The sequence below is a fragment of the Lolium perenne genome, chromosome 1 (genome assembly GCF_019359855.2).
Source record: "Lolium perenne isolate Kyuss_39 chromosome 1, Kyuss_2.0, whole genome shotgun sequence".
Classification (NCBI taxonomy): domain Eukaryota; kingdom Viridiplantae; phylum Streptophyta; class Magnoliopsida; order Poales; family Poaceae; genus Lolium; species Lolium perenne.
The window spans coordinates 239661196-239680768 of NC_067244.2; the positions used below are offsets into that span (position 1 = coordinate 239661196).

The 19573-nt window shown below is 45.0% G+C and overlaps 2 protein-coding genes across 2 annotated transcripts; one reads left to right on the forward strand and one right to left on the reverse strand.

Moving 5' to 3' along the window:
- Positions 1–2329: 2329 nt before the first annotated feature.
- On the reverse strand, positions 2330–5865 carry LOC127324481 (vesicle transport v-SNARE 13). Its single transcript, XM_051352242.2, has 5 exons — positions 5562–5865; positions 5385–5446; positions 5043–5231; positions 3436–3606; positions 2330–2646 (listed from the first exon to the last, which is right to left on the reverse strand). Exons 1-5 carry the CDS (start codon positions 5653–5655, stop codon positions 2494–2496), a joined length of 669 nt encoding a protein of 222 aa, XP_051208202.1. The 5' UTR covers positions 5656–5865; the 3' UTR covers positions 2330–2493.
- A 7327-nt stretch (positions 5866–13192) lies between these two features.
- Positions 13193–18535, forward strand: LOC127324465 (uncharacterized). Its single transcript, XM_051352241.1, has 5 exons — positions 13193–13427; positions 14562–14855; positions 16578–16878; positions 17827–17904; positions 18009–18535. The coding sequence occupies exons 2-5, from the start codon at positions 14581–14583 to the stop codon at positions 18057–18059; spliced, it is 705 nt and encodes a 234-aa protein (XP_051208201.1). The 5' UTR covers positions 13193–13427; positions 14562–14580; the 3' UTR covers positions 18060–18535.
- The last annotated feature ends 1038 nt before the right edge of the window (positions 18536–19573 follow it).

Genomic DNA, 19573 nt, shown 5'->3' on the forward strand with positions numbered 1-19573 from the left:
AATGATTGTACAACCTGTGCAAATGTTTCATCAAAAGACATTCATTTTGGACTGAAAGATTAAGCTCCCCAAGGTCTCTATGGTCTTTAGGCTTGCAAACAAGGTCCTATGTTGCCAATGGAGAGTTTTTTCTACAACTCCTTATCTTTCCATAAACAACGCCACCTATACTTATCAATCTCATCAAGCACCCATTGATAAAGTTTAAGAGATCAAAGATAGAACATGGGCAAAGAGGAAAGAACTGAATTCAGCGTTTGAAGCTTGCTACCATAGTTGAGGTACATGGTACAGGCAATCTTCTTTTGTACATGTTGAATTAAAGGCAGGAATATTCCTTTTTAGGCTTTGTAGTTTTTAAGGGCAAACCTGGGTAGGTGAATGGCATGACTCCCAATTGACACTGGAGAGAAGTAATGAACAACTGGATTATGTCCTGAACAATATTAATGGGGATCCGATTGGACTTAGAGTAATTCACCTTTAAGCCAGATGCAGCTCCAAATGGTTGCATCACTTCAGTGAGATGATTAAGTTATTGGACATCATCTTGGATGATTATGAGAGTATCATCTGCATATTGGATTATAGGAAAAGTGGATGAACATTGTAGGTTTAAAGGCCTCTGCAACAACTCATTCTGCATTGAAACATTTACCAAAACTGTAACACATATGCTGCCAGAAAAAAGGAGAGGGGAAAGAGGATCACCCCGTATGCCCCCTATTTTGCATTTAAAAGTGCATCCAGCAATCTCATTCAAGAGAACAACAGAGGTAGCACATTAAGAAGTTGTTGAATCCAAAGGCATCACTGATTGCCAAATTATTTAGCTTGCAACACTGCCATTATGAAAGAATGATCCACTTTAACAAAAGTCATTTCAAAATTAAGCTTGAGGGCAGCCACCTTCCTTTTTGACTTGTTACAGTGATGCAAATATTCATAAGCCCATGCCAAGCAGTCCAAATTTGTTCTTGATTTGATAAAGCCATATTGATTTGCATGAATGAGTCTCTGAATAATTGTTTACAATCTATTTGCTAACAACTTGGTTAAAAGATTTAAAGTCCAATTGAGTAGAGAAATTGGCCTAAAATCATTGACTGTAGATGCATCACTTTTTGGGGCACCAATGTGACAAAACAACTATTTATGGTTTGAAGATAGAGAGTGCCATTGTGAAATTAAGCACAAAGATCATTAAAAAAAATCATGTTTACTTATAGGCCAACATTTCTTCAAAAATTCTACATTAAAACCATCTGACCCATGAGGTTTGTTGGAGCTTCCAAAGAATAAGTCATGATTCACATGCAACATTTGAGTAAGATTAGGGAGAGGAGTAGTGTGCTCAGTTTGTCCCCGCATCTATCTTTGTAAGCCTGGAGTAAAAACGTTGCCTTGTAAGTGCAGCAATATGATTTTTTCCTTTTTGACTAGAAGCCAAGCAGTCGAAGAATCTAGAGTTTTCATCACCCAATATAATCCACTAGATTTTCCCTCTTTTCTTCTAGTTTTTTTTTTTTTTTTGAGAGAGTCTCTCTGCTTCTAGTATGCTAGCTGTTTCAGACGCGCAGCCAAGTGTTTCTTCAAGCTTTAGCTGAGCTTAACTTCGGTGCGTGCGCCCGTGGCACGAGTTTAAGCCCGGCCCAGTGACAAGGTGATCATGTGTTTTGATGTATTGCTAACTCTCCGAGACAGTTGATCATATGGTAATGCTACATTTGCTCCTTCAGTTTATCAATGTTTCAACCTCTGTAGTAACGACAACTGCCCTGCGCACTGTGTACTTGTCAAACATGCATCGCTAACTAGTTACTCCGTATTAAATACTAGTAGTAGGCATAACGTTTCTCTTCATGGTTCCTGTATGTCAAAGTGTCCACGTTTCAGCTGCTGGTTGAATACGACTTTTTCATTTTGATACGTTTTCTTTTGTCGAATATTCCGGCGTCGGCGTGCCCAATTGTTCCAGCAACGGATGTGTCGGCACTTGCAGCAGTAGGAGGCCAGGGCCCAGGAGCAACCAAAGCTATATAGAACACAAAAGAGGAAATTAAGAGGCCTGCTTTGATAGGCTTGGGCCTTTTCTGAAGGCAAGTATTTGCATCCATTACTTGTTTATTGTACTAATATGGTCACTATCTTGTTTCGACTTCAATAATTACGTGCTAAAATTTGTTTCCAATAATAGCTTTATCGGATGAGTACTTCTATTTTACTGTATCATGTTCTGTTCTTACATGTCCAATTTGAAACTCAAAATATTATGTGGTGATAGATCTTTCATGAGCTTTCCAAACATTGGGAGCATGATACCAACCTGTTGGACACAAGAAAAACCCCACACATCTTTGTAATATTTCATGTTTTGCACGGTCGCAAGTGTCACTGTACATCACATTCCACACACACCTCGGATGCAGAGTTAGTTGTCTCTGGGCAACAAATAACCAGCTCCAGCCAGATGACAATTGGAGAAGCTCAGCTCTAACGAGCAAACTTGAAGTACAGTATGAAGAGGATGGCAAAGACAAGCGCTGCAATGATGCCGCCGACGATCCACTTGTTCCTGTCCATCCTCTTGGACATGGACGCCAGGATCTTCTTGCTTTTGCCGATGTAGTCATCCACGCCATGTAACTGTGAGCAAGAGCAGGAGCAATTCATTAGCACATACACCAGTGCAGGTAATGGAAAAAAGTAACCTGTAGCTGACATGACAACCATCCTCTAGACAGGGTTCATAGAACTGCTATACCTGATGTGCAAATCTAAACTTCCACTAGTTCGGGGGAATTTGCCTCATGGATAAAAGGTCAATATTTGTTTCATTTTGTAGACAGGAGGCATACAATATATATGTTTCTTGGCAGAAATTACCAAGTCCAAGTGAGACAGGTCTCTTTCTTATACTGAAAACTGTGAACCTGACGAAAATCTCATCCACAATCGCATTACCACTGGGGCAAAAAAAAATGACGATTTGGTATTATTGAAGGACAAATCATGTCAAAGAAACAGGACGCACGTGATGTATCTAGATGCGACACATCTAGCACCAGACAACGGTATAACTCCTATACAAAAGTTTGGTTAGCCATGTTCTTTCAGCTGCCATACCAAATACACACCTAATTTGGCAGCGATGCCACCTTTCACTGTTTGAGTATAAATACTTCGGAGTCCATAAAGGGCTAACTTCCAATACACCTATGTGGTGTAAATGCATCAATATTAAAATAGAATCTAACCGATGGAATTTCTTGTCTATGTAGTTTGCTCGCTAAAATTTGTGCTGCTGATCAACATGTAAGGCCACAAATGATCAATTCATAAATATAAGGACAAGAGAAGGTGCAAAGAACATGTTAGCTCCAACGATGACACAAAGTCCTGGATATAAATAATCTGAAAGAACAAAGTACATACTGTTGTGTGAGCATGCAGCAGTGACTGCCTTTGATTATGAAGGTCCTGAAGAATTGACACGCCAATTTCTTCTGTCTCGAATACTGTTCTTTGGCTCTCTCTAATTCTTTCTGAAGACTGGTTCAATCTTTCGGATGTCATCATCAGTCTTCCTCTCTGATCGGACGACGCCTGAGCCATGTAACAAACCAGGAACCATTGCAAAAGTTCATCAGAAAGGAAACAGTGCCACGATAGAATAATTGCAAGTAGGATGAATAAATGGAAATATACTGAATAAAAGACAAATAAAATAAGGCCATTCTGGAGATTTCCAGTAATAAATTTCCTCTTAACAGGTGCACTTAAATAGAAATGAATCAAATTGCGAGCTAATGAATCAATGACAATGTCATATATATAGTTTTTTAATGAAAAGATATGCCATGAAGCTTTGATGCAGCAAAAATAGTAAGTATTCAAGAGTAAAGGTATCGCATAATAATTGAAGTGGATTCGTCAAAATATTGAAGTTATAATAAGATGAAATGAATGTGGCTTTACCAACTTGCTCATACTTTGCATGGTAACACATTTTACATCCAAGACTGTTCAGATGTGGACACAAGGTCCAACAAAGTACAACTCAACACAACTATTGACAATGAAGTCCAAATATGGTTCTGAGTTCAAGCCCGCCCTGGTTCTGTATCATTATAGCTACGTACTGATTACAAGTGTACAACATGGCTGTATCTAACCATAACTAGAGTACTAGACTCAAAACTGAGGAAATTTCAAATTACAGTCCTACCTGAAGTTCTTGAACATTGTTCTTGTTATATTTACCAACTGAAACCGTTAAAGCATATAATAGTAGTAGTGATCACTTCATCAGTATCTATGCAAAACATTTGAAACCAAATGAACAGTATGGAACACTTTTTCACAAGCCACAATACTGTGCATTGTTTTACACGTTGGAAAGATCTGCTTTGCACTGCAACCCATCCTATTCGTAGTTCTCAAGCATGCTGAACACAAAACCCTCAATAATTACCCCTCTGTTTGGGAATTTGCTTCTCAAGAAAAATAATCTGTCCCAGATTTCCCTCATAATGGGGTAACTCAATAACATAATTCAATGCCACAACAGAACAAACACTGTGAGGAACACAGGAACTAACACCAACAGTGACACAGAACTAACACCGCCGAATGGGTCAACAACAATCAAGTATATTCAAGTGCATTGAACAAATGGGGAAAGCGAGTAATGATATCAACATCTATGGACTCAACTCACTGCAGCAGACCTAACACTGCCACTTGAAACAATACAGGTACAAAAGGGATAAAGGCGAGCACAGAACGATGGCCATCACAATCTCAAGCAAACAGGTTTGAAGCACATAACCTAAGCTGACATATACTGGGTCACACAGACACGCACCGACACTTAATGAGCACGCAAACACGCTACATCAGCAAATTCTATTTTGCAGTCCATGTTTGAATGAGCTGGAGTCCACGTCTGTAACATGCGATTACTAAAAATGCTATCAGATAGCTGAAGTTGCTACAGGCACAATATTCATGTGAGTTGGCGTAGGCGATAGGGAGCTCACCGCGAGCGTGTCGGACATGCCGGCCTCGAGGAGCTCCTCCCTGGTGGCCTGGTGGGCGTTGGGCGCCGAGACCCGCTTGACCTCGCCCTTGACGCTGCTGAGATCAGACTTGTACTCCCTGAGCTTGGCCAGCAGCCCCGCCTTGACGCTCGGCTGCAGGCTCCGCGCCTCCAAGTCCATCTTCCTGATCTACGGTGCGGCCAACCGAAACAGAAATTCCACGCGTAAGTCAGACATCTAAATGACATAGTCTCTGTCTAGAGTAGGTGGGAAGTTTGCTCAGCACGGCGGATAGTAAGACTAGTTGTGCGCATGGAGGATTTGGGTTGCATCGGTTTTTACCAGCGATTCCGACTCCTGCACGTCGGCCTGGATCTCGGACAGCTTCTGCTTCTTCTTCTTCTCTGGTAATAAAAGGGGAACAACGGAAAAGAGAGGGCTAAATCAGACCGGGATATGGAAGCAGCGGGCGGCAACAGGTTGAGGCGGAGAGAGAGGCGGGCGTGCGTGCGTACGTACCGCCATCGAGAGCGGAGGCGGCGGCGCACTTGCGGGAGAGGGAGGCGGAGATCTCGCAGTACTGCCGCTCGTAGCCCTCGAACACCTCGCTCATGGTCGCCTGCCGCTGGTAAAAGATTCAGCTCCTCCGCGGATCAGCGGCCGACGCAGCTGAATCGGATCGAGCCCGCGGCGGCGACGAAGCTTCAGGGGGGATCGAGCGGAGAGTTGGAGCTGCGGTGGTTGATGAGTCGGGAGAGCGAGATTGTTGGGAAGGGGACGGGGGAGACGGGTGCCGTGCTGGGGACCGGTTGAACCCAACACGGGAACGCTGGCGGGGCAAACTTCATCACAAAGGTACAGCCGCTTCAGAACATCACCTTTTTTTTTTAACTCGGACAATTACAAAAATAAAAATAATCACAGTCACGTACTCACATCTTCCTTTTCCTGTAAGTTGAATGTGTAGACGTATTCCTCTTTTGACGTATGCCTCCGGAAATAGCTAGTGAAACACGGGTGTAGGTCCACCTGTTTATTTAAAACTTGAAAAAAAAAAATTAAAAGTTTTTTAAAATTTTAAATAAATTTTTGTATGTACATATTTTCTTGATATTTACTCATGTCAATTCTCAAGGAAAAATATACGATTGTATGTAACCTACAAAAAAATAAAACGTGCAAATGAGACTAATGATTCGATTTGTACTGTACAAAGAAATACAAATTTTGGTTTTCTCTTTTTCGTAGGCCACATATAGTCATATTTTCACTAAAGAAATGGCATGAGTAAGTATCGAGATAATATTTAGAGGTAAAATTTTATTTCATTTTTTTCCGAAACTTTCAAATGATTTTTTTACGCCTACATCCATGTCCACCAAATATGTGTCTTGTGTGCCTCTTCCCTTTGTACATCTAGTATTTTGTGAGACGCGTCACTTATTTTCTACAAAATTGTACAATGTTTTGCACCTTTTCCTTTGTACATAGTGTATGTATTTTTTTTTACGACGCATCTCTCTCTTTGTACATGAAGTATTTTCTGCGAAACTATATGCACAATCAATTACCACCATTACGTCTAATTGTAAGGCTATGGTGGCAGTGCGAGAAAAATGTTATATGACTTCCTACCAATGTCATGACAACGCTATTTCTTATTTTTATTTGTCTACAAAATACCATCTTCTAATAGTATGGGTTTTTGTACGCTATGGAAAATATTAAGAAAATGAATGAAAGAATATGAGGACCGGAAGTGGTATGAGATGGACAAGCAAGACATCACTAAAAAAATTAGTAAGAGAAAATAACACGGAAATGACCTCGACGTAAGGAGTAAGAGCATCTCCACTCGTCCCCCCGACGAGGCCCCCGAGCGACGTTTTTTCCATCCGGACGGCGAAATTCGGCCCAGTCGCGCCCCCGGTTCCTCGTTTTCGTCCGGATTTGGCCCTTAATCCATCCGGCGAGCCCACGCCACCCCCGGCCCCCCGGGGCGCGCTCGGGGACTCCGGACGAAAGATTTTGGCGCGAAACGGCGTGTGGACCCGCGTAGTCGGCGACTGGAAAACCAAATCCTGTCGATTTTCCCTCCAATTTGCTTGCATATCCCCATTCCCTCCAATTTGCTTGCATATCCCCATTCGCTCCCGCCGAAATCCCCCAATCTCCTCGTCTTCCAGCTCCAGTTCCTGGCGGCGTCTTCTCGTCCACCACCACTCTCCTCCTCGTCTTCTCGTCCACCACAATGCCGCCGAAGGCGCCGGCGAGGAAGATGCGGGCGAAGAAGACGAAGCCGCCGGGCATGTCGAACGCCGAGTGGGCGGCGGACGAGCAACGGCGCGACGTGGAAACAAGCGCCAGGGCGGAGAGGGTGAAAAGAGCCGCCGCCAAGAGGTCGGCGGAGGCGGCCCAGGAGGAACAAGCGAGGCTGATCAGCATGGCCTATAGCGGCGGCATGTTCCCCGGCCAATGGCCGACGCAAGGTACAACAAGTTCCCCGTCTTCCTTCTCGCCTTCGCTGTACTCTCGCCGTCGCCGACCGCCGTGTTCCAAGAGGGCGCCACGTCCAACCGTCCAAGCCCACACCGTCGCCGCCCGAGGTTGACGTCGGCGGCGGCGGCCTGTTCGAGGGCACCTCGCCGGCCCTCGCGACGAGGGCCGCTCACGTTCGGTGCGATGGCGGCGCCGAACGAAGAGGAGATCCACGAGATGATCACCTCCGCACCACCGCCGCCGCTGCGAGCCCGGGGTTCTTCATGACCGCCGCCGCCGCGTGCCCGGGGTTCTTCACGCAAGAGGAGACGAGGGCGACGGCAGCCGTGGCGGCGCGCAACGAGCATCGGGAGGATGTTGCCGACGGAAGCCAAGCCGTCGAAGAAGAAGGCGAGGAAGAAGAAGAGCCAACTCAATCCGCCGCCAACCCGTCGAAGGGGAAGAAGAAGAGGAAGAAGGACTCGCCGCCCGCCGAACCGCGTATCAAATGGACGCCGAAGGAAGAGGAGTGCCTCGCCGAAGCTTGGATGACCGTGTCCACGAACGGCATAATCGGGGCCAATCGGTCGTTCGACACATATTGGCTTCGAGTGAAGCAGCGTACGAGGAGCGCAAACTCGTCGATCCCTACTTCAAGAAGACGAACATGAACGTGTTCCGGGAGACAAGGCAATGGCCATCCATTGGGGGCTCATGCAGACGGCGTGCAAGAAATGGCACGGCATACGGGAGGAGTGCGAGAAACGGCCGATCGCCGGCCACGACTTGGAGCAAAAGGTATGCTCCGTCGACCCTGCATCACCGAGGTACATCGTCGTTAGCTGACCCGTATCGCCGTGTTCTTTTTTCCCCAGCTGCGCCGAGCTTTGGACATGTACACGGACGACACCGGCCTGCAGTTTAAGTTCCTCAACGTCTACGCCCGCCTCGAGAACTGCGAGAAGTGGAAGGAAGTCCGCACGACCCTCTCGAAGAGCAAGACCGAGCAAGTACAACCCCGACGCTCCGGCGGCAAGCGCGGCGGAAGGGCGCCCGAACTCGGCCGAAGAAGCTCAAAGAGCTCAAAAGACGGCAATCCCGCCGACAGGATGCAAAAGGCGTCGATCGACAAGTGCTGGGCCGACTTGAGGACGCACGCCGACGGGAGGAACGACAAGTTCGACGGCAGGTGGCGGGAGATGCTCGCCAACCAAGGCGTCCGGATCGCCCCCGTCGAAGACGACGGCGGCGGCGAAGAAGGGGAACACGTACTTGGCGTTCCTCATGGGCGGCGGCGACATGGAACCGATGGACGAGGAGACGAGGAATTGGTACCAGGGCCACCGCAACGACATCCTCCGAGCCACTCCGCCGGTCCTTCGTCGTCTCCGCCGGCTCCTACCTCGTCTCGCCTCACCATCTACCTCGCCGACCGCGGCCGCTTCGACGTCCACCGCCGCTGGTTCATCATCCGCCGCCGCAGCCGCTTCGGCCACGACGTGTGAGGAAATCGGTCCGTCGGACGAAGCCGTGCCGGCCGGATCGCGATGAGCTCGTTTCCGTGTAATTTCCCTCCGATCGCCGATCTGTGGCTGATCCTTTTGCTCCTTTTGCCGATCAACTGGCCGTACTTGTAGCGCGGGACGGCGGTTTGTTTGAATTTAAACTCTATCCGCCGAACTCCGGGTGGACGACTGGAAATACGGTACTCCCCACGCCTTAATTTCGTCCAATCCGGAGGTAGTTTCGTCCGGATTTGGGCGTGGGGAGCCCAAACGAGTGGGGATGCTCTAATGTTTTATGGCTAGTTGGTTATGCCCCACATGGCATTTAAGGACACATTTGGCATGTGACGGTCAACTACCGATGGATGCTTCCCTCAACTTCATCCTCCTTAGTCCTCCTAGCCTCCTCTTTTAATCTTCTTTTTCTTTGTAATACGTTTGCTCCACCATTATCCCTTCCTCCTCCGACTCATCGATGAGAATGTTGCCCTCGAGCCACCTCAACAGCACCACCCACCGTCCATCCACCAACACCTTGATGAGGTTAATACCCGTCTCATCATATTTGCTCCAACAGAGCTCCTGGGAGCTATTTTCTAAGCCTCTAAGGTGCTACTGAAAGATGCATGTTAAACAACCCTGCTTCGCACCTCGCTTTGTCCTTGTCTCATTCTCTCCCTTTATTTGTCACCCCACTTCCTTTTATCGATCAAATAGGAAGGAATATTCGCTGGCTTTACATAGCACCAAATAGACTTGCACTCGAATTCACTATCCTGCTTTTGGATCCCGACAAGTACAATTGTTGAGACATATGGCGATGGAACATGAAAATTTTATAGAAGTGTAAAAATGAAGCCACTAGATATTTTCACAGGACTCTAGTTTTCTACCACAAAACAATCGAGTAAATATTGTAGAGACATATGGGGACGGAACTTGAAAAATACTCTAGAAGTGTCAAAATGAATCCACTAGATATTTTCCCAAGCCATTAGTTTTTTTACCACATAACAATCAAGTAGATATTTAATCAAGTATCGTACCATAGATGATAAAAAAACTCAAGAGATAAGCTAATTGTAGAGAGTATTACATGTCACAAAATGATCCTCATCCCGCTATTTTTCCATATATAATAAGCGTAGTAGTTACATAAATATTTAGATTATAAGAATGTGTTACTCATCCCCGCTATTTTCCCATAATTAATAAGCACAATAGTTACATAATATTTAGATGATAAAATTATTGGTGGATAGAGGATGTGAAATGTGCTCTTATTTTAAAAAAAGAAACGAACATTAAACACATAATTTAAGATACATGTGATTTATAATGTATTCATAAAAGGGAAATAATACAAGCATGCATGAATTTTTATGTTTTCGTAGAATAGTACATGCATTATAAAATAATAACTTATAACTGACATGCCTCCCAAACTCGGCAAAAAGTACCTATCCAACTAGGTGATACATGTAGCAATATAAGTTTGAACAATAAAGAGATAATAAAAGTATTATTTAATTCGTTAACGATTCGACACATATATTTAACATATTCATAATTATGGTTATCGTGCAACTAATAATTATGGAGAGGTGAATGGACATCTTATTGAATTGGAAAAAATATTAGTTAAATGAAGATCATGAAAAGCTAACAAAACCGTTGTCCACATCACTGCAACCACCTTCAACACAGCATAGCAGTAATTAGCCTATTGCAAATAGAATCTTTTGTCAACTGATGAAATTGATTTGTACTAACAACCTTAAAATAATAAAAGTGTTCAATTGTTGTTACCTTTTTTGTGGATTCTCATGTTACTTATTCGCTCTTTTGGTTAGATTCATATACTATATATATAATCCAAGATGTTGATATTGATATGAAAACTCTATCCATGGTATATACGATTAAAACTAAATGTTATGATTGGGTTCATTGTGTTCTCATATTGTAGTGCTCGCCCATTCTATGTTTATTGGATTTTAGATTTCTTGTCCCTTCCACGTTATTTTTTTTATTAATATGTGTTTTTTTTCCTTCGTCTTGAGAGTCGTGGGTTACATCCAGGGACTGAGCTAGCATTGGGATATGCTAAATGGGTACACCCACAACATAGTTCTATTTCAGCGAGGTCGTGTGGCCTACTGATGGTGGTTAGGCCTATGGTCCAACCGGTCCAAATACTGATTGATCAAGGTGGAGAGTCCAGGTTTGGTGAAGCTCGAAGGATCCGTAACAACATAGGTTATCCGGATCCTTGCATGCAAGGCAAAATGTATCTCATTTTAGCAATGTTGAGAAAATCGCTTATCGGGTTCAACTCGGTCGGCTGACGATTAGCGATTAATAGGCAAATCGGACGATTAATCGGGTGATAAATGAGTTAATCGGACGATAAATAAATTTATCGGCTAATCGGTGACCACTGAATAGGGATTAATCGGGCGATTAATCGTTGAATCGGACGACTTTTTGAACAGTGCATTTTAGGATAGAACTTGTAGTGCACGACCTGGATTCCACCATGTAAACCCTAGATCTTTGACGTCTTTATAAGTTGAGCCCTTTAGGCGAACTGTCAATAACCTCATTGGAATCGCACAGTTGTGTCCCTATACTGAATTATAGCAGCACATAGGTTCTCGCCACCGTTGTGAGATCCGATGTTGGGTAACATGTGTCTCATTGTCCCAGTATCTCCCCGCCTTTTGCCCACCTCTACATCTCTACACAGCGTGAGGTACCCTCTATAATCCCGCACTTGTTGCCCTATAGTGAATTATAGTAGCACGTAGGTTCTCGGCACTGTTGTGAGATCCAAAGCTAGGTAACTTGTGTCTCACAGTTCCGGTAGCTCCCGCCTTTTGCCCACCTCTCTCTCGACACGCTGTGAGCTAGGTACCCTCCATGGCGTAGATCACACAATGACAACCCCTCTCATGGTGGATTTAAAAAAACCTAGTTAGTATGTAGATTTGACCTACAAATTTACCTATATTTGACATGCAATTGCCCCCTTGTGTAACTTTCCTGGCTATGTCGCTAGCTACATCTAACTTATCACCCATGGTATTTATTGCGAGTTACTTATCTTCTTACCATGCAGATTCTTCCTACCAAACGAGAAATGACTATGTTGGCGAGTTTAGGTCACAACTAAATCACAACAACAAGCTCTACATACAAACCCTTTTGGAAGCACATACAACTATCAAATATAGTAATCATGCATCCTCCTAATTTTACTAAATTCAAACCAAGATGATCTAGCTCAATGCATGAACACTTTTTATGATTCACGGGATCCTCTATTCTATAGCAAGCATCAAGTTTTTTTTTTTTGAAACTGAGCAAGCATCAAGTTGATCCGGAGGTTCACAGGAATGTAAAAGTATTGTTGTGATTCACACACTAATACTATATCTAGATCACACAAATATTTTGGACATACTTTGATTAGTGGTGTTTTGCACATACTTTTAGTCAAACATTTAACTGACAATATTGTTTTCTTTGCAAATCATACTTATATATTTGTCCTCAGAAGAATTAGAATTAGAATTAGAATTATATCAGTTGACCCATATCACATCCTAATAAGCCATGTCGGCTAGCAAGCCCATGGCGTCCATCAAGGGATTTCTATTTGTCGCCCGTAGCAGGAGATACATGCACGTTGCCCTAGCCCTATGTTGAGTTGGACAACTAAGTTTTTTTGTGTTGTTCTAATGACGTAGTTTTTCCTCTTTCCCTTTTGATTGTTTCTAGTTCTCCTTTCATTCCTTTTGCTTAAGTTTTACTTTTTTTTTTTTCCTTTTCCCAGATTAGTATTGTAATGGTTTTTTCTTATCATATACTTGCTCTGATTTAAATTAATTGACTAAACTTTTATCATATATAAATAAAAAATGTTGATGGGCCGCCCCTTGAGGGGCCTGGCGTTCTCTCGCGGCATCAACCGCGTGTGGAGCGGAGCAAACACTCTGGACACCAGTCACCGGTGAGGGGGAGCGGCCACGGCGACGAGCTGGGCCATTCCTGGCGGTCCATCTTCACATCAGCGGCGGAGCGCGGCCCGGATCCGGTTTTGGTGTGCCCGAGGGATCGAGAAGTGGGTGGGGTAGACGGCATATAAAATGGAGGGAGCCTTCTTCTTCCTCCTCCTCTGTCTATGCCTTGCCTTGTAGAGGGGACGAAGAAGAGGAGAAACGAAGAGAAGAACACGAAAGCTGTTCCAAATTCCTCCCGATTCGGCACAACTGCTCGCACCAGCCTCCGAGACGAATCTGATCTTCTTGTTCGACCTCTGGAGAGGAGGAGAAGAGAAGGGAGAGGATTTGGTTGTGGATTGGATTTGGAGCGCCAAGAAAGCGGCAATCTGTCTGAGGTACTGGTCTGATTCATCTGCCCTTCTCCTTGCTCATTTGGCCAATTTTGGTGGGGAAACTGGGACTTGGAAGGTTTTCGCTCCGGTGAACCTTTTTCTTGCTGGATTTCTTGTGCGGTTGGTTTCTTTGAGTTCTAGCTTGTGATTTCTTTGGCCTGATTCTTGGTTTCTCCGGTTTCGCTGTTTGATCTGAAAAAGATCCAGTTCCATCTTTTCTTCTGTGATTTTCCAAATTCTACTTGGTTAGATTTCCTGTGCTGTGATTCTTCTGGTTCCACTGCGTTCCCTGTTCTTCTGGAGTGGGTGATTTAGACCGAATTCGCCGGGTCTTGGTTTCTTATCTTATACCGGATGGGGTGATCGGTAGTCTGGAGTGGGTGATTTGGGTCGAATTCCGGGAGCTGCATTACGGCAAGGGTCCGCATCGAGTCGCGCCACAATCTGGCCTCCTTGACTTGGGTTGCGCGCGATTTGGAGGTAAACTGATTAGGATCGAGCGTTTTCGCTAGCAAATTTTGGCTGCATCTGTATCTGTTCCGTGGGGGTGTTCCCCGCCCGCAGCAGTTCGATCGGAAAGAGCGAGCTGAATTCGGGAGCTGTTCTTAGGTAGCGTGCTGGTGGTGATTCCGATTATCTCCTTCAGTCCCCCCCTTTTTTCAGTTAGTGCGTTCGACTTTCTTTTGCATATTCATTCTATTATCTGGATTTTGCAGGACCACAATTTTGCACTCCAGAATCACCCATTCGATTTTTTCTACTTTCAGTAATTTGATTTGTGTTTGGATAAGTGGGTTAAATCGAGCTTAATTTTCAGGGAGATGACACACTTGTTTTCGGATTTGATCTGTTACCTTACCCTGATTTTACGTTTGGTTCGATCTGCAAGCAAGCAGTTCACCTTTTTCCCACGCAAAAGTTGCAACATTATTTTGCCGATTTGATCGGGCACTTGCAGATGAGAATTTAGCTGAATCACAAGTGTGTTCATCACATCTTCTTTCCATGTTTTGGTCTTCCAGTTGGATAAAATCCCCAACACCTGTTCATTTCAATTTGACTGAGTTTTTCAACTGCTGCCCCGGCAACGAAATCTTCGTTCCTTTCTTGATAAATTTATCCGTTTCTTTGCTGCAGCACGGCGGCAAGTCCGGCGATGGAGAGGGAATCGAGGAAGAACTACCAGACGCGAGGCTCCGCGCGCGGCGGAAGCGGCGGCGGTGGCACGACGTCGGAGCGCGACCTGCTGCTGCAGTGGGGAAACCGGAAGCGCCTGCGCTGCGTCAAGGTGCAGCGCCGCGACGTTGAGGCCACCGTGGCTGCCGAGAAGGCCGCTGCGGGACAGCGTCGCGCGGCGGCGGTCGCCGCGGTCGCTGCAGCTACTGCGGCCGGGCAGCACCACCCCACCGGCCACGGCCACCGCGGCCTCAGGTCTGTGCCTCCTGCCGCTCTTCTCTCTGTGTGTGTTTGTTCTGTTGCTGCGCCTTGTGGTTTGTGATAAGATTCAGAATCACCGTGTTGGGTTGAAACTTGAAAGGGCAGCTGGCCGTCACGTGGTATCTGTGTGTCGGCACGTGACATGGAGCGTCAGAAAGTTTTGGATGTGTTTGATCTGATTTAGTTTCAAATTCTCTTGTGGGTGTAGTATGATCTTTTGAAGTTTGGCATTCGACGTGCCATCCGATCAGATAGATAGAATGTTTCTGTACAAAGGGATGTAGTATGATCTATGGTACACATACCTCAGAAAATGTGGGGTTTTTCCTTGTCTGAGTAATAGATTATTCACAGATGACTTGGTGATTCAAAATGGAAGCAGTCACGGTAGGGAATGCGATGATTGGTTTTTGGTTTTGGTTATGGGGCAGCATGATTGATGTTGGTTGGCTAATTCCATCATTGGGCCAACCTTCTGTTCTTCCAAAAATGAAGTGATCCTTGTCCAGTACTGCTGGATTGTCTAGGAGGATGTGAAGACCTGGATTTCTCGAGGTTTTCGCTATTTTAGGCCTTCGTTCATATCCCTTGGGCAAGTACTAATTTGGTGTATTTACACTGGGACTAAGTGCTCTTTTCTTCTGTGGCTCAACTTGGGTCCTTGAGACTTGAGAGGCTGAAACTGTAGGAGAATCAGACTTTGGCTAGGCTAAAATTAGGAGTACCAGCAGATTGGTAGTACTTATCTGCTGAATCCAGCTCCAAGTTTCAAGTTATCTGAACTTGGTTGGGAGTTTCTCAATTCAAGGTCTGTACAACCGGACCTGATCCGTGACTGATTTATTAAAACTGCTCGTGAAAGCTGTGAGGGATGAGGTTTTCGTCAAGTTATTGACGGCAATAGCTTGTCAGTATCTGCTATTTTCCTTGTTGACTATTTTTAGCTTCAGAAGGAAACACCATATTTATCTCAAATCAGTCACCACCACACGTATAGTGGATGGTGATGGTGATAGCTTATTCATTCATTGTTCTTCTCTTTTCATATTTTTTCTTGTAATTTCTGGATTGAAGTCGAAGTTATTCTTTGTTTGCTATCCATTTCCCCAAATGTGTGTGAATCATGAATTTTTTGCAGTTCCTGCTATGCCCATATTTCAGCATTTAATCATGATTGTTAGATATGTTGTAGTGTTCAATATAAGTTTATGTATCCAATTCTCATTGTGAAATTAGACACCACCATGCAGATTTCTTTATATCAGTAGATAATTACATTAGATTTCCCCTTTTTGCATTTCTTGCTGACATATAAATATACGCATGGTATTTTACACATGATTAAATTGCCTCTTAATGTACTCCGTGAATAACTGAAATTTCATAAATTGCATATTGTGCCTGTTGTAAGTTCCACCCACTTTTGCCCTCAAAAAAAAGTTCCACCCACTTTTCTATCAAGAGAAATAACCAAATGATTTTGTTCAATGTGTTCATTCTTTTTACTGTCCACCAGGCCTGCTTATAGTGCAATTAAAAGAATTATTTGGAACTCAAATTGATGTGGTCACAAACGTTCCAAATTTACAAAAAGAACATCTAAGTAGTACACCTGTGTTGGACACAACAGATTTTTTTTCCTCTTTTTGTTGTCATTGTAAGTTTGTAATTACAATTTTCTTTATTATTTTAACCTTTAGTGCTACTGAATTGCAGGAATTCTGAGGAGCCTGGGGCAATGAGGCCACCGTCGCAGCAGCAGAACAGCACAATCCGCGCAGTTGCCTCCCCAGGAAGGGAGCGCTCTGGAAAGGGCCACAATGACAATAACGGGGTTCCGCCAACCTCTGTAGATGACAAGAAGGGCTCGTCATCAGGGAGCGAAGGGTCAATTTGGCCCAATTTTGCAGTTGCCCTGACGAACAAGGAGAAGGAAGAGGACTTCTTGGTGTTCAAGGGATCCAAGCTGCCTCAAAGGCCCAAGAAGAGAGTGAAAGCCATCCAGAGGACTGTCAATGTATGAACCTTTCTTCTTAGCTTCTGAACTTCTAAACTGTTCTCGCTATTCTACTCTCAGTTCACATCATTTCACATAGGATTGTTCTCTTTTTTTCTTTGCTAGTCATAGGATTCTTATCTTGGTACAGACAGTAGAAAAATTAGTACTTTATTGCACAGAGATTCCAAAGTTAAATATTGCATAACACTACTAACAGACAATAACCATGGACCCCAAAATTAAATGCGAAATCAGAAATCGATAATTTTACCACAGGGTAAATACATTTGGATATGCAGTTTTAATAGACACCGGGAATGTGATCACATGGACCATATGGGCATCTCTTTGCACGATGCTTGCCTTGCCCCTTGACCAAAGGAGACGTGCAAATAAATAGCAAGATTCCGCGTATACCTCATTTATTACAGCTGATACTCAAGTTGGTTGCCAAGGGGCGTCCATGATACTACCATAGCATGCTTCTGTCTGAAGCAAATAAAACACTGTTTGAAACCAAATAAAGTGTCTGGTGTGTGGTTTTACTGCTCCTACCGTGGAACATTAATTACCTTCTTTCTTTGAAACAGACAAACTAATTGTCATTCTATCTTATCACGTGACAGCGTTGCAGTTGTTTTATCAGTGAGCTAACCTGGTAGGGGCCATGCCCAAAGATGCTGTGCCATCTTCCCATCTCTGTTGAGCTCCATTTCTAAATTCTACTAAATGGTGGAGCAATACTTGGTCAGTGTGGTTGAACCATGCTTGGAGTTGAAGTTCTATTTAGATATTTGAAGTTATTTTTAGAAGGAAAGTTACTTGGGTTTAAGCTTAAGAAAACAGCTGGTGCCTATTAGTTGGGATATAAATAACTACTGATGTCTACAGTTTCATTCACATATTTATGTTGAAATTGGGTTACGACTCTGCAGTTCTCACCTAAGTTTTGTTCATCCTTGGCAGTTTGTATGCCCTGGAACATGGCTATGCGACTTGACTCTGGAAAGATACGAAGTACGAGAGAAGAAGGTTTCCAAGAAGGTGAGCAGGCTACCATAACATATTATCTGTTCCCAGTCCTGTAAATCCTGCATTGTGCACTAGCAAAAACGCAGTCGTCTGACATTCATCACTCAATTTCGCAGCGCCCCAGGGGACTGAAAGCGATGCACGACATGGACAGCGAGTCAGAATAAAATGATCAATTGAACCAGAGCAGCTGAACATTAGAAAGGAAATACACGGCCACAGATCCAGTAGACGAAGATTGAAACTAACCTTCCCAGATGAAATGATCAGTGAGCTGACTGCGCATCGAGAATGGCCTCTGGAGTGTTGGAAACTGCACGGAAGAATGCAGGGCGGCTGCATGTTCTTTTTATGCCTGCCTGCGTTTACAGAGAGTGTTGGCTGTCATCTGGCTCTCTCTTCAGTGCATGTTTCCAAAGGCCCTGATGTTTATAGCATTTTGAGAACATCTCGCTGTGTCAAACAGATGTCAAGTACAGGTGGCGAATGACAGTTATACTTAAATTTAACATGGATTTCACAGGGACTTCAATAATTTTGTTTATCCCCTGCTGGCTACCAGCTGCTGTAAACTTCTGCTGAAATTCCAATTTGGGGCATCAGGGGACACTAGTGGATACAAATTTGTGGATGCGGGTGATCACACTTGTGCAACTGGAAAACATATATATTTTTTGTTATTAGTTAAATTTTTTTTTGGTATCTAATTTCTAAAACCTGGCAAATTCGACCCTCAACTTTCAGAGCTTGTTCAGAGCGTTTTTTTTTTTTTTTTTGACTACGTACGCCCGAAGGCATACGTTACTTGTATATATACGGTAAGGAAATACAAGCGAAAGCAGAACAAATACAAGTAAAAAGGAGAGGATACAGGCCAACCAGGTGGCACCACCTAACTACAGAGAAGAAACCAGAGACCTCCAGGCCTCCATCTTCACCGCATCCGCCGTCGCCGCCCCGCATATGCCCGCCCACCGTCGCCGGAGAGAGAACAGCACACGGAGAGACAGCAACCCAGGAACTGAATAGGCCTCTAGCCCCGAGGCTTTGAAGAACCGCAATCGCCACCAGCTCCAGGAAGCTGGATCTTGACATGGAAAGCTCATCGGCGGGAGACTCGCTCCCAATAACCATCAGCTCCAGAACCGTGGCAACCGCCACGCCGCCGCAACCGTCCACCTTCTTCCCTGAACCAGCCGAGCTGCGAGATCCTCCCAACCTCCGCACACCTACCTCAGAAGCTCCGCGCCGTCGCTGGAGGAGACGACGCCGCGACGAACGAAGAGCTCGAGGACGGGAACTCCACCACGCACGCCCAGCATCGTCGCCACGCCGGCCGCGCGGGAGAACTTCCACAGATCCGCCGCCGCCGCGACGAACGGCGACGGGAGAGGGCCGGATCCGAGAAGACCAAAACACCGGACACGCCGACGCCGCCCCCCCGCAAACGCCGCCGCCGCCGGTACCGAACCCTACCCTATTTACACCCGAACGCACGGACCCCGGGGTTCCCCCACCCTTCCTCCGCCGCCGCTGCGGACAGAGAAGGGGAGGGGAACCCACGGCGGCGCCGGAGAGAACGGGGAGGAACGCGCGGTCGCCCTCTCAGTCGCCTCTCTCCTCTGTAGCACCAAAGGGAGAGGATAAGGTTGTGTGGGCGTTTTGTTCAGAGCGTATTGAT

Excerpts from the sequence above, each read along its gene's own strand:
- LOC127324465 (XM_051352241.1), top strand. The coding sequence starts at position 14,581 with ATGGAGAGGGAATCGAGGAAGAACTACCAGACGCGAGGCTCCGCGCGC. Across the intron at positions 14,856-16,577 it reads CACGGCCACCGCGGCCTCAG|GAATTCTGAGGAGCCTGGGG; the intron begins GTCTGTGCCTCC and ends ACTGAATTGCAG. Across the intron at positions 16,879-17,826 it reads CCATCCAGAGGACTGTCAAT|TTTGTATGCCCTGGAACATG; the intron begins GTATGAACCTTT and ends CATCCTTGGCAG.
- LOC127324481 (XM_051352242.2), bottom strand. The coding sequence starts at position 5,655 with ATGAGCGAGGTGTTCGAGGGCTACGAGCGGCAGTACTGCGAGATCTCC. Across the intron at positions 5,232-5,384 it reads TGCAGGAGTCGGAATCGCTG|ATCAGGAAGATGGACTTGGA; the intron begins GTAAAAACCGAT and ends GCCGCACCGTAG. Across the intron at positions 3,607-5,042 it reads GCATGTCCGACACGCTCGCG|GCGTCGTCCGATCAGAGAGG; the intron begins GTGAGCTCCCTA and ends TACATGGCTCAG.